This window comes from Ammospiza nelsoni, chromosome 5, assembly GCF_027579445.1.
Source record: "Ammospiza nelsoni isolate bAmmNel1 chromosome 5, bAmmNel1.pri, whole genome shotgun sequence".
NCBI lineage: Eukaryota > Metazoa > Chordata > Aves > Passeriformes > Passerellidae > Ammospiza > Ammospiza nelsoni.
In genome coordinates, this window is record NC_080637.1 from 70,023,685 (window position 1) to 70,035,957 (window position 12,273).

General features: G+C 45.7%; 1 protein-coding gene across 1 annotated transcript in view; it reads left to right on the forward strand.

Moving 5' to 3' along the window:
- Positions 1–12,273, forward strand: part of CACNA1C (calcium voltage-gated channel subunit alpha1 C) — a 409,783-nt gene extending 397,510 nt beyond the window's left edge. The window contains exons 44-48 of the mRNA XM_059471692.1: positions 1,195–1,323; positions 1,772–1,881; positions 3,882–3,985; positions 7,208–7,525; positions 7,751–12,273. Coding sequence (XP_059327675.1) covers positions 1,195–1,323; positions 1,772–1,881; positions 3,882–3,985; positions 7,208–7,525; positions 7,751–8,047 — 958 coding nt within the window. The 3' untranslated portion in view covers positions 8,048–12,273. The remainder of the gene's footprint in view (positions 1–1,194; positions 1,324–1,771; positions 1,882–3,881; positions 3,986–7,207; positions 7,526–7,750) is intronic.

Below are 12,273 nucleotides of genomic sequence, written 5' to 3' on the forward strand. Positions count from 1 at the left end.
TGGTGTCAGTAGGGCTGGAATAGAGATACTGAGCACCATGACAGCTCCAGAAAATACTCCCCACTTGGGGCAAGTCAATGTTCTGGCTATTTTCTAGATTTGGGGGTTTTCAGAGATTCTAGCTGGGCTCAAACATCTACACATTCTCTGATCACAGCATAGTGAAGTACACCCTGGCATGTACATGCAAAATTCTGTATGGTTTTGGCTAAACACAGACAGTTGAACAGGAGGAGATGCCAGGTACTGATTGTGTTCCACTCTGCACCTCAGCAGTTTTACTTGCCTCCCATTTCAGAGGAGGGTCCCTGCAGCACTGTCCTACAGGCTTTTTCACACAATGCATACCCACATTTCTCCCAGTGGTTTTTGCTTTAACCACATGACAAGATAATGCTGCCCCTCCAGAACCTAAAAGATGAAAAAAAAAAAAAAAAAAATGCCACCCTGCTCTATTCTGCAAATGGTAGTAAGAAACTGAAATAATTTCCACTACCTCCATGCCCATACCTCAAAGATTCAAGCTACCTCCAGATTTTATTTTACTCCTCAGAAAAAGCAAAGTCCAAATGAAGTGAAATATATGTGCCAAAATGTGAAACAGGGGGACAGAGAGGAGGCAAGCAGGGAATTAAGGGCTGGCACACCTGAGGCTTTGGACAGATCCTGCTGAATTCAGTAGAAGCACTCTGCAGTTAAAAAAGGGACAAAAGGTGGAAAAGCCAGCAAGGATGAGAACATGACCAGGAGGCAGAGGGCAGAGCTGGTGCAGACTGAGGGATTTGGGAAGCAAAGGCCACACATGATAGAGATGAGAAGGTTACTGTGAGTGTCCAGGAGGCTTCTCTGAAATCCATAACCAAGGCTTTTCCAACAAGGCAAAAGAGAGCCCATCCCAGATTTTACTGTGAGTTCAGTGAGGTGTAGCACTGGAAATGATCAGTGTGATGTGCACATTCACAGAGTGCAGGTAGTCACAAAGGACAAAATGCATTTACAGTTTAAGAAAGAGGACACAGACAAAGATTGTTGCCTTGTATTTGTGAACTCTGCAGCTCTGTTCAGTCATTGATTTTCCTATGAAGGCTCTTCAGCATTATAATAAACTGGGACAGATGGAGCCTGTCATTCTTGTCTTTGTAACAGGTTGTCTTTACCATCTCCATATCTTGACTTGTCTTTTTTGCTCATTAGCTCCAGTTCCAGAGACAGCCAGCTGGCAATTGTTTGCCAAGAGGAAGTGTCTCAGGATGAGACTTATGATGAAAATTTGAATGAAGACATTGAGTACTGTAGTGAACCAAGTCTGCTCTCTACCGAAATGTGAGCTTTGCAGCTTTAGTCAAGGTGTTTGGGTGGTTCTTTAATTAAGGGGGAGAGGTGGGAAGAGGTGACATTTTTCTACAGAAATTTCTATTTATGGAAGAAGGTCAGAAAATTTTAGAGAACTCAAATATGAGAACATAATTCCAGTTCAGCCCTTGAAGTAGCATTAAGGTTTTTTTTCACCTAGGATTTTCTTTCTCTGTATGAGATATCTGCAGGGCTGCCCCCCACATTCAATTCTCCCTCCTGATGTTCCCAGAGCTCATTTTTAGAGTTCTCTGTCTCGTGGTCTCTTGTTACTTCTCCTGGACCAGTAATAGTTTGAAGCCAGCTTGCTCTTGCATCCCTTTGCTAGCATGACCTCCTTGACTTTCTTGCTGGAAAAGGGGCTTTTTCTGCCCAATATCATCATTCCTTTTCTAAATCCCCCTACTCTCCTCCCCAGGCTTGCATACCAAGATGATGAAAACAGACAACTCACTCCACCAGAGCACAGCAAAGGAGAGGACACCCGGCCCTCTCCCAAGAAGGGGTTTCTGTGCTCCTCAGCTCTAGGTAAGCTCCCTGCAGGGCTGGGCTGGGTTCCTCCACCTTGATGGAGTTCCCACATGTCCCTGAAGGAGTCCCAGCCTGGGTGGGCACAGGTGTTGCTGTTTGCAGCCCATGAGAGCAGAATCCCAGGGCGTGCAGACAATGCTGGTCAGGCACATGGCTCTGCCGGCTTCACAGATGAACCTGTGGCTGTTTGGACAGTCCCTGGGATCTGTTTGATCAACCTGCCTGTGAATTAGGACAGTTTATTTGAGAGCTGTAGGCTCTCCAAACAATCACCAGGGAGTCACTGAACAGGTGAGCCTTGAGCCTACAGCGTTCTGCTCTGTGTGTATTCAGCAAGGAGAAATGAGAGATTGTCTCCTTTGGCTGCTGCCAGGAGCACACTGAATGTCAGATTAAGTTAATACAACATGCATTTGCCTTCTGCTCTAATTGTACCTGGAGATTTTCAAGTGCTTCACTGGGAGATGAAACCCATGAATCACAAGGTTTTATGAAGGTATCAAGAGTCTGTGACAAAATGAACTCTTGGGTATAGCATTTTTCAGCCTTTTTCTGAGTATTGGTGTGGTGAAAAAGGGCATTGAAGGGAGAAACTAAAAAGAATGGTGTGTATAAAATACATTTTTACAGAATAACAGTGACAGACTAGGTAGTGTCATGTTTAAAGTGAGACTACTGAGTCTTCACTGAAATCCCTCAGGATGCTTCACTGTTCTAGCAACATTTCCTTTATTTCAAATCTTAAAATATTAGAAAATTACAACTTCTATATCTATCTGTAAGGCAGTCAGCCCTTGATACAATGCTTCACTAACAGCATTCCTGTGAATATATATATATAAAATACATTCATTATATATATAATACTGAATCATATATATTATATAATATATATATATAATTCATAATATATATATAATACATATAGTTGGGGTTTTTTTCTCAAGAAAGAGGAAATACTTTTAACCTGCATTGTAACATTCATTCTCTGGGTTATAACATATTTTCTCCAACCCTGAGAGGGCTTTTTCTCAGCAATCCAATATTATAGATACTTACTATTTTCAGAATTCTAATTTTCTTTCCTTCTTTAGAAAAATGCCAACAAAATGAAGAAGACTACAAACTATTTTAATGTGCCATGTATTGAATCTTCAATACTGGATTTATTTGCCATTTTTCAGTAGTAAAGCACTTGATCTTAAACATACTTTTCATTAGTTTTAAATTCCTCATTGGGAGTACCTTTCTCATATTTAGAGAAGTAAAGTTTAATTATATTAAATATATAAAAAATATATAAAACTTTAATTATATTATATATAAGTAAAGTTTTTATAGTGAGTGAATAACTGTGACTGTTTCAGCAGCTCCCTCTAAACTGTTTTTTTCTCTCTTCCCTTCCTTCCAAATTCCAAAAAAGCTTCATTTCTGTCTAAGTCACCTTGCATTCACCAGCAAATTCCCCACTGATGGATTCAGTTGCACTCAACCTTGCTATAGACACAGTCTGACAAAGTGTGGTGTGTCTGGCAGCCAAAGGACACAGATCACATGCAAGCAGGGTGCCAGTGTCACCTGAGCAGCACAATGTCCCTGCCTGCCCAGCACCAGAGGCTCAGCTTCACATCCTGCTGAGGGCTCTGCCTCAGCCACACAGGTCTGAGAGCACTGCACTGCTTGGGAGGGAGATCAGCTGCATGTGTTTTAAAGGAGAAAAGTGTTCAGAAAAAAAAGTGTTCGGAATCTACCTTGCAGCAATCCCACCTCGCAGCAATCCTCCCTTGCAGCTTGCTTGGAAGGTGGAGTTGATTGTTTTGTGATGCCTGAGTGCTTTCTGTAAATACATTTGCTTTGGAAAGGGCTCAGTGTTGAGGGGAAGAGCCTGAAGTATGTGTTTGCTGTGTGTCCAGTGGGACTGCACTAAAAGAAACTGAAAACAGATTTCCTGTAATGTGCAATGAGTGATGGACACCCTGTGTGTGTTGCTGTTTCAGGTCGAAGAGCATCTTTTCACTTAGAGTGTTTGAAAAGACAGAAAAACCAGGGTGTGGATGTCTCACAGAAGACAGTCCTGCCTTTGCATCTGGTCCATCATCAGGTGAGTGTTAATAATTAGACACAGCCCCTGCCATCTGCAGTGCCCCCCAGAGCATCCCAACCCACTGATTAAAAACCATTTGGGATAGATTCTCACCCACACCAAAGGCAGAGGTTTTAGCAATCAGGATTTTTATCATTCCCAGAATGCTACAGGAATATGTGCATTGGAGTCAGCCACAGTTATCCTTGTATGATGCTCATGAATGAATACAATTCTAGCAAAAAGATAAAAATAACTACCCAAATTGCATGCTGCAGTGCAATTACCCTGGCTTTGATTGCAGTATGCACATGAATAAAGTATGAACAGTCTAATATTAATTAAAGGTAACCAGTAAGTGTAATTATCCATTTTAAAACACAAACTGATTACATGTCATCAATCAGCTTCTCAAGCCCTTTGTAACTCTGTTCAGCAGCCTGGCAAATGCTGCCTAAACACTACCTGGGTGATCAGGCAGCTGTCAGGCTCCAAAGGAGAGCTGTGTCTTCTGGTTTGATGATGCCTCTTTTTGTCACCCATAAAAGAAACAGGTGCAGATGGCAGTGCCAGCCTTGCAGGTGGGGCATCCTGCTCTGTGCAGTCCCCCCAGGCAGGGTAGAATGGCCCTGCTGCTTCTTGAGGCTGCCACAAGGGCAGAAAATGCCACACAGCAAGAACAGGAGGAGTGAGAAGTCAGAGGAGTGAGAGAGGGGTGGGCTTGAGGCTCCCTGGCTTTCCTCACCTCCACTTTCAGAGAGTTATCCTTTAATTCTTGAGCTCCAAAAGCAGTGGTCTGCAGAGAGTTACAGCTTTGGCAGGGACAACCAGAAAACGAGCTGGAGCAGGGAGGGTTGGTCAGGAAACAGATTCCCACACTCACCACAGCATCAACAGCCCTCCTGAGACTTCCTGCCTTCCCATGGCAGGCCAGGCAGAGGGAACACAGAGAACACAGCCTCTCAGCCTTCCCAACACACACAGCTGGCAGAATCACCTCCCCCCAAACCTCTTCACCCTTCCCCATCCCACCATGCAGCCCAAAACCTGGAGGGATGGGGCTCTGCCCACACAGGTGTCACTCAGCCAGGCTGAAGGGCTACCCTGAAAGAGGCATCTGGCTGCCAGCTGACAACACTCAGCAATGATCCTGTTTATAAAATGTTAACCAACAACAGGGCCTAAAATAATCCCACAGAATGGAAAGGTTGCTGTAAAGGCTTGAAGAGGTGTTCTCAGGGAATACCTGTACATCATGATATGTAAATGTGTTCAGCTGAAACTCAAAGTAATCCCACACAGCTTCCTTCAGCTTCCTGATAAAACATTTTGTGTAAGTTTCTGCCAACAAGCTGGAAAATTGGTTCTGTTGTCCTGTCTGACAGATCCAGGTCTCTCCTTGAAGTCCTGGCAGTTTAAGGGATGTGCTGAGGCCATCATAGCCAGCAGGGTATGACTTATTCAGAAGTTTTAAGGGCTTTCTAGCTCACTGAAATTTGATAGGAGTCTGACATCTAATTACTGAGAAAACATCAGTGAACTTGCAGGTGACTAAGAATTAATTCTTTTTTTCAGAATGATTTTTTTTTTTCCTGACACTGAAGTCACCAGCACAAAATAATTATCAGTTCCCAGGGATTTCAGTGGCAGATGGACTGAGCTTCACTGAACATTAGATAGCTTTAAGTGAGCTGTCTAATTTAAATTAGTCAGTTCAGCCCTACTGTGGTCAGTGGAGGGAAGGAGCATCACCAAAGGGCAAGTTTAAGTCTTGTGTAAGTCATGTCTTTGAGGCAGTGTTTTCAGGCAGGCATGAAGAGCAGGGAGGCTTTCCAGTGCCTTTCTGCCCAGTTAGCTTAGACTGAACACAGAGCCTTGCCCCAGCCTGAACACAACACAGTCACACCCTTTTGTAGTTTCCATGCTTTTATTTCATTGCTCAGCCATGAGCTCTGTGAGATGAGTTCATGACTCTGACAGTCTTGCTTACAGAACAAGGAAGCAGACACCATCAATAAGGCATCAGATCAGCCCTGTGCACCAAGAGGAATTCATTTTAAGAGGAGGCTGAATGACTCAGAGGTTGTGTGTATGATTACAGGAAGGACTGGATGGCTGAAAGTATAATCATCAGATATTGATCCTCCCACCAACAGCAGATGCCTTAAAATCCAGTGGTGGATTTCAAGTTATTGCCAACTGCACACACTCTAAAATTCATATCCGGTATCTCTTCAGTAGACACTAAAAACAGCAACTGGCAGTAAAATCCTGTGCTGTGTGTGGTGTCAGTGGTGGGAAAATGATTTGCTGTCTCCCCCACTGGACAAGAGGTGGTGTTTCTGACAGAACCATGGGGAATGGGGCTGCATCCTCCTGGCAGTGCCATGGGAATGGGGCTGCATCCTCCAGGCAGTGCCGTGGGAATGGGGCTGCATCCTCCTGGCAGTGCCATGGGAATGGGGCTGCATCCTCCTGGCAGTGCCGTGGGAATGGGGCTGCATCCTCCAGGCAGTGCCGTGGGAATGGGGCTGCATCCTCCTGGCAGTGCCATGGGAATGGGGCTGCATCCTCCTGGCAGTGCCATGGGAATGGGGCTGCATCCTCCAGGCAGTGCCATGGTTCCCAGGCTAAAGAACTGCGGTTCTGAAAATTTCCAATCCAGTCCTTGGCACTAGCACAGGGCACACCATGTAAAGGAAAGCTTGCACAATGAGTTTGCAGCACACATCCAAACCCTTGAAGGAGCTGGCAGCTGTGTTCACAAGCCTCGAGACTCTCCAGGCCTTTCTCGGATGGTTTCTCCAGCACCTCCTTGTGTAGCCACATTTCTCTTCACAGAGAAAATCTGAACCTCTGAGAAAGGAAAAACTATTCTTATCATTTGCTGTGCCTGTGTTGTGCCAAAGTAGAATGCAATATGGAGATTGTTTACCCAGAGTGATGGGGTTTTGTTTCCGTGGCCTGTCAGGGCCAAGTGTGTGTATGTGTCAGGACGGTTGGGTGACAGTCACGAGATGAGGGCAGTGTGTGCAGAGTTGAGTGCTTGGCAGATTCAGTTTAGATGTAATGTAATAGAGTGCAATGCAATACAGGATAACACAGTATAATAAAGTAATTAATTAGTGGAGATGGAGTCAAATGCATCATTCTCTCCCCCTCGTCGGGGGTGAAAATATCCACTGTATCCTTGTTCCAGCGCCGCAATCCCTCGCTCACGCTGTCCCTGTGTGTCCGCAGGCGCTGGCAGTGGCCGGCCTGAGTCCCCTGCTGCAGCGAAGCCATTCCCCCACCGCGTTCTCTCGGCTGTGCGCGACACCCCCGGCCACACCCTGCAACCGGGGCTGGCCACAACAGAGCATCCCCACGCTGCGCCTCGACGGGGCGGACTCCTCGGAGAAGCTCAACAGCAGCTTGCCGTCCGTGCACTGCGGCTCCCGGTACCCCGAGAGCGGCGGCAGCCCCAGGAGAGCCCGGCCCGTGTCCCTGACCGTGCCCAGCCCCAGCGCGGGGAGCAGCCGGCAGTTCCACGGCAGCGCCAGCAGCCTGGTGGAAGCGGTAAGAGCGCACGGGCACCGAGGGTGCTGGGGCACGGCCAGCTGGGAACGTGGCCCTGGAAGAGCAGGGCAGCAGGAGTAGGAGAGCCCTTCTCCCAGGTTTAGAAGCATGAATGGGAGGAGGAAACACGGCAGTGAAGAGGGTTGCGTTGGAGGTGTGGTGGTGGTGGCGCTGCAGGGTACTAACACGTGTCTTTGTGTTCTGGTTCCCCACCTGCTTTTGAAGGTCTTGATTTCGGAAGGACTGATGCAGTTTGCTCAAGATCCAAAGTTCATTGAGGTCACAACCCAGGAGCTCGCAGACGCCTGCGACATGACGATAGAAGAGATGGAAAATGCAGCAGACAACATTCTCAATGGTAACAGCAAGCAGAGCCCCAATGGCAACCTCTTGCCTTTTGCTAACTGCAGGGACCCAGGGCAGGACAGTGCAGGAGAGGAAGAGGAAGAGGTGCAGAACCCGGATTGTAGGATAAGTCAGGAGGAGCTCAAGGACAGCAGGATTTATATCAGCAGCCTGTAGTTGCCAGGGCTGGAAGCGATGCTGGTTTTTTATTTGTTTCAATGTTCCTAATGGGTTTGTTTCAGAAGTGCCTCACTGTTCTCGTGACCTGGAGTAACCGGAACAGCGTTCTTCATTCATTTCTGTTGGGACGAGTCGCAGAGTTGGGTGGTGTAAGAAAGCTTTTCAGGAGCGGATTTAACCCCAGCACGTGTCCATGAGGGAAGAGTGAGGAGGAGGAGGAGAAGAAGAGGAGGAGAGCCAGCTCCCTCTTTTTTTCAGTCCCTGCACAAGGAACGACAGCTGCCTCCGGAGCACGAAGGGGAACCTCAGCTTCCTGTGGATCGCCCTAGCCAAAAGGACCCTGCGCCAAACGGGTGTCTTTCAACCTTGCTTGTAAAAATCATTTTGCACATGTTCTGTATGAGCCTCACCGTCTCCATAAAGCCAAGGCCCTTTGATTCGGAAGGAGAGGAAGACTTCTGCTGTGGATTCCCACACGGCCACGGGGAGGAGGAAGCAGGAGAAGCCCGAGGCGCGGCCCAGCCCTGCCGAGACTCCGGCAGCGGCCCCTGCCGGCCAATCAGAGCTCGGGCGGTCACTCGCCAGCCAATCCGAGTTTAGGCGGTTTTCTGCTGGCCAATCAGAGCTAGCGTGCCAACTGTGCCAGCCAATGGGAGAGCAGGCATGGCGGCGGGGCTGAGAGGCCGCCAGGCCTGTGCAGAGTTCTTCTTGTTTCGCAGTTTGGTATTTTCTTGAAAGCATGTTGCAGTTTTTATTTTGACTATTTTATTATTATTATTATTATTTTGAGGGAGAAGGGAGTGTTTACAGCGTTTTGTAATCACCTACCTTTTTTGTTTTGGTTTATTTTCACCTTTGCAGATGTTAAATTGGTTTGATCATGTTGTATTATTATTTAAACTGGGGTAGGGGTGGTTTCTCCATTGGAATTTGGTAGAAGTATAATGATAGATGAGTTTTGCCAACCATTATGTACACCGAGGATTTGTAATTTTATTTACTAGCAACTGAAACCTTTTGTTGTTGTTGTTTTATAATTTAAAGATAGTAGGCAATGCACTTGATATAGTCTTGCACATTTGAGTGATTGATTTGGGTTCTTTTTAGTGCTAAGTGTATCTGTGAGTGTGGGAGCAGTGGGAGCGAGCGTGAGTGCATGTGTGAGTGTGCGTGTGTGTACGAGCAGTTCTCCACGTCCTGGTTTGAGCTGCAGGAGATCTGTATCTGGGGCCATTCGAATGCAAAAACAAACCACTGTCTCTGCTTTCGAAAAGGGAATCAGTAACTTTGCATTTTCTGTTCCACAAGATATGCAAAAACAATGCAATAATATTAATTTTAAAAATAAAATTGTAAGTTGTGTCGGCATTAAAACTGTATAGAAAAAGAAAAAATTTACGGGGGTGGGGGGGGAAACAAAAAAAAGAAAAACAAACCAGAAGACGTTACGCTTCGATATATTCCGTGTGATGTTTTATTGCATTGATAATGTTTCTGTTGAAGAAACCGTTATACTTGAATTCAGGTCAGTTTCAGTATTTTTCAAATATTTTTTTAAAATGAATTGCAATTGTGCCAAGCAAAGATAATGAATTGAATTAAGTTTGTTTAAAAAAAAAAGAAAAAAAATAATCACTTCTTGTATATTTTGCTGCATGTCAAGTGAGTCATTTCGTATTTGGAATGTGCCAAGCTTTACCTTTGAACTTTTAAGTGCTTTTTTACGTGTGGTTGGGGAAAGGGTACTACTTTTTTTTTTTTTTCCTTTTTTAATTTGTACGATGAACAAAGTGTACCTGGTGTAAGTAACTATTCTGCAATCCACTGACAGGTTGAACGTTACTGATTTTGCATATCTTGTGTTCATTTTCCTTCTTCCTCACTCCCTTTTAACGTGCACGATGACTTTATCGGTAGAGAATCTTTCTTCCCAAGACTGGGACATTTTATTCAGGCTTTGTTTTCTTTCCTTTTGCTCAGTTCCTCTAAAGGTCTCGTCCCACTCAAGGGTGACAAGACCCCCAAAGTCCATTTGGCAGATCCATCCTACACGTTCAGCTGACACCAGCAATTTAAGGAGCGGGGCAGAAAAAATCTGGCTTCAAAATTATTTTATTAAATAGCTGAATCCTGATCAGTTTTAGCAGGATCCTGGGATAAGAAATGCAAGAATCAGGACAGTTGGCAACGTAAAGTTACCTAACCCTGGTCTAGGCTGAAAGCAGAGGGAGAGGGAGAGAGCTGTGGATCTTTATTAGGAGAATTGCTGCAGGGTGGTCAAGATGCAGGTGCCAAGTGACTTTTTGGTGTTCCTATGCATGGTCTCAATCCTCTTCACAGACTTTAATGGAGGGTATTAAGTCACAAAACATCTGGCAGCACAGCATGTCCCAGCCACAACTCCTGACTGGTAGGTGTGAAACTCTCACACTGACAGCCCTAACCCTGAGAGAGGCTGAAAAAACAGGCAGGTATTGTTAGATTTTATGCAACTGTTTTTTGTCTAGACTACTGCTGGGTTTTTTTCCCTCCTCAGGATGATTCACAAACTTGCAGATCAGTTCTGAGGTATGATCTGACTCAGAGCTAAACTTTGATTCAAATCTTGAGCTTCTGCAGATGTCCAAGAACACCCTTCACTGCATACATTGATTACATTATTTTTGTGACGCTCTTGTTTTTCTTCTCAATTCTCTGGGGCATAAAGGAGAAATAGCAAAAAGGGTATTTTCGTCTGTACTGTTTGAACTGGCCAGTATCAGCTCAAGATACCTTGGAAAAACCAAATATTAGAGAAATATGAATCCATTTGTACAAGCATCTGTCATCAAAATCATAATTCAAGGCTTCCCTGGAGAAAGTGACCAGCTGGTGTGGGTCAGTCTCATCCTTTCATCCCTGGTGCTGTACAGAGATGGGCACAGATGTGTCTCCCTGTGAGTTTGCTGCTGCTGCTGATGTGCTCCAAAGGGACTTGAAAGGGAAGAATGCCCGTGCCTGGCTGTTCCTGAAAATGCAGTGTAAGGGCTCCCTAACTTATTTTCTTTCACTGACCCTCCCAATGGAAGACAGGGGTTCTTCACTCCTGAAGAGCAGTGCTTACCTAAATTAGTGGTGACAAGGAACATTTTGGATGCTTGACAGCCCATCTTTTAGAATTTTTCTTGATGGGAAGGACAATGACAGGAAAGACTATGCCCCAGGCAGTGAAAGATGTTGCTCCCTCCGGGGTCAGAGCCTATGGCCAGGAAAACCCTGCTCTCTCCTGGAACACCCTGTAGGGGCTGCAGAGTGGGAAATGTATGGCTAGCAGAGAATGCAAATGACTTCTGCAGTTTGAGGGTAGGTGTTAAATTTAGTAATTGCTGGTGCCAGCTGTGCAAACTTCTCTTTCTGGGGAGGGTGGCTTTTTTTTCTAATTTTTTTCATTTGAGGTACTTCCAAATGTGCACATTGTGACAGGCCTGAGCAAAGAGCTGCTGCCTCCTGTGAGCAAGGCAGAGTCTGGGGGACAGTGGGAAGGAGGGGCAGGTTCAGCTCCTGGAGTGTTTCCCTGTGTCTGGGAGTGGATGGTGGGTACAATCCCTGTGCTGTGGATGGAAGCTCTGAAGGAACCGATGGCTGAGAAGTGGCGTGGAAGGAAAGAATGGGGAAACTGATCTGCTGTTTGCCTCTGAGCATCTCTGACTCGCGAGAGGACACTGCAGACTAAAGACATTTCTTATAAAACAACAAACCTCCTCCCTGTATCACTCCTGCTCATTAGTCCAGACAGTACTGGGTCAGCCACATCGGGTGCATTTCTTTTTTTCTTCCCTATTTCTGTGTGGCTGACATGATGGGAAAGCAAGTGGAACTCATGATCCAGAGCTGGAGTTTCGTTGTCCACAGACCTTTTGTGCATCATCTGCCTCTTCAGCTGGACATGTGGACGATGATGGTGTGTAGATGCTGCTGCTACTGCAGGGGTCCCGCCTGTTTTCTTGCCCTGCCCACCCCACCCCAGCACGGAGGGACAGCCAGAGAGGCGCCATGTACAGAACCGCATCTATTTCTGCTTTGTTTTCTGACTCACAACCCTGCCCCAGTGACTACGATGACAACAACAACACAAAAAAAAAAAAAAAGGGCAAATACATTTTTTACATTTCTTGATAATTTCCAAAGCAATGTATCATTGCTTTCTTTAGACTGACGCCAATATAACAGTTGTATGGGTCTCA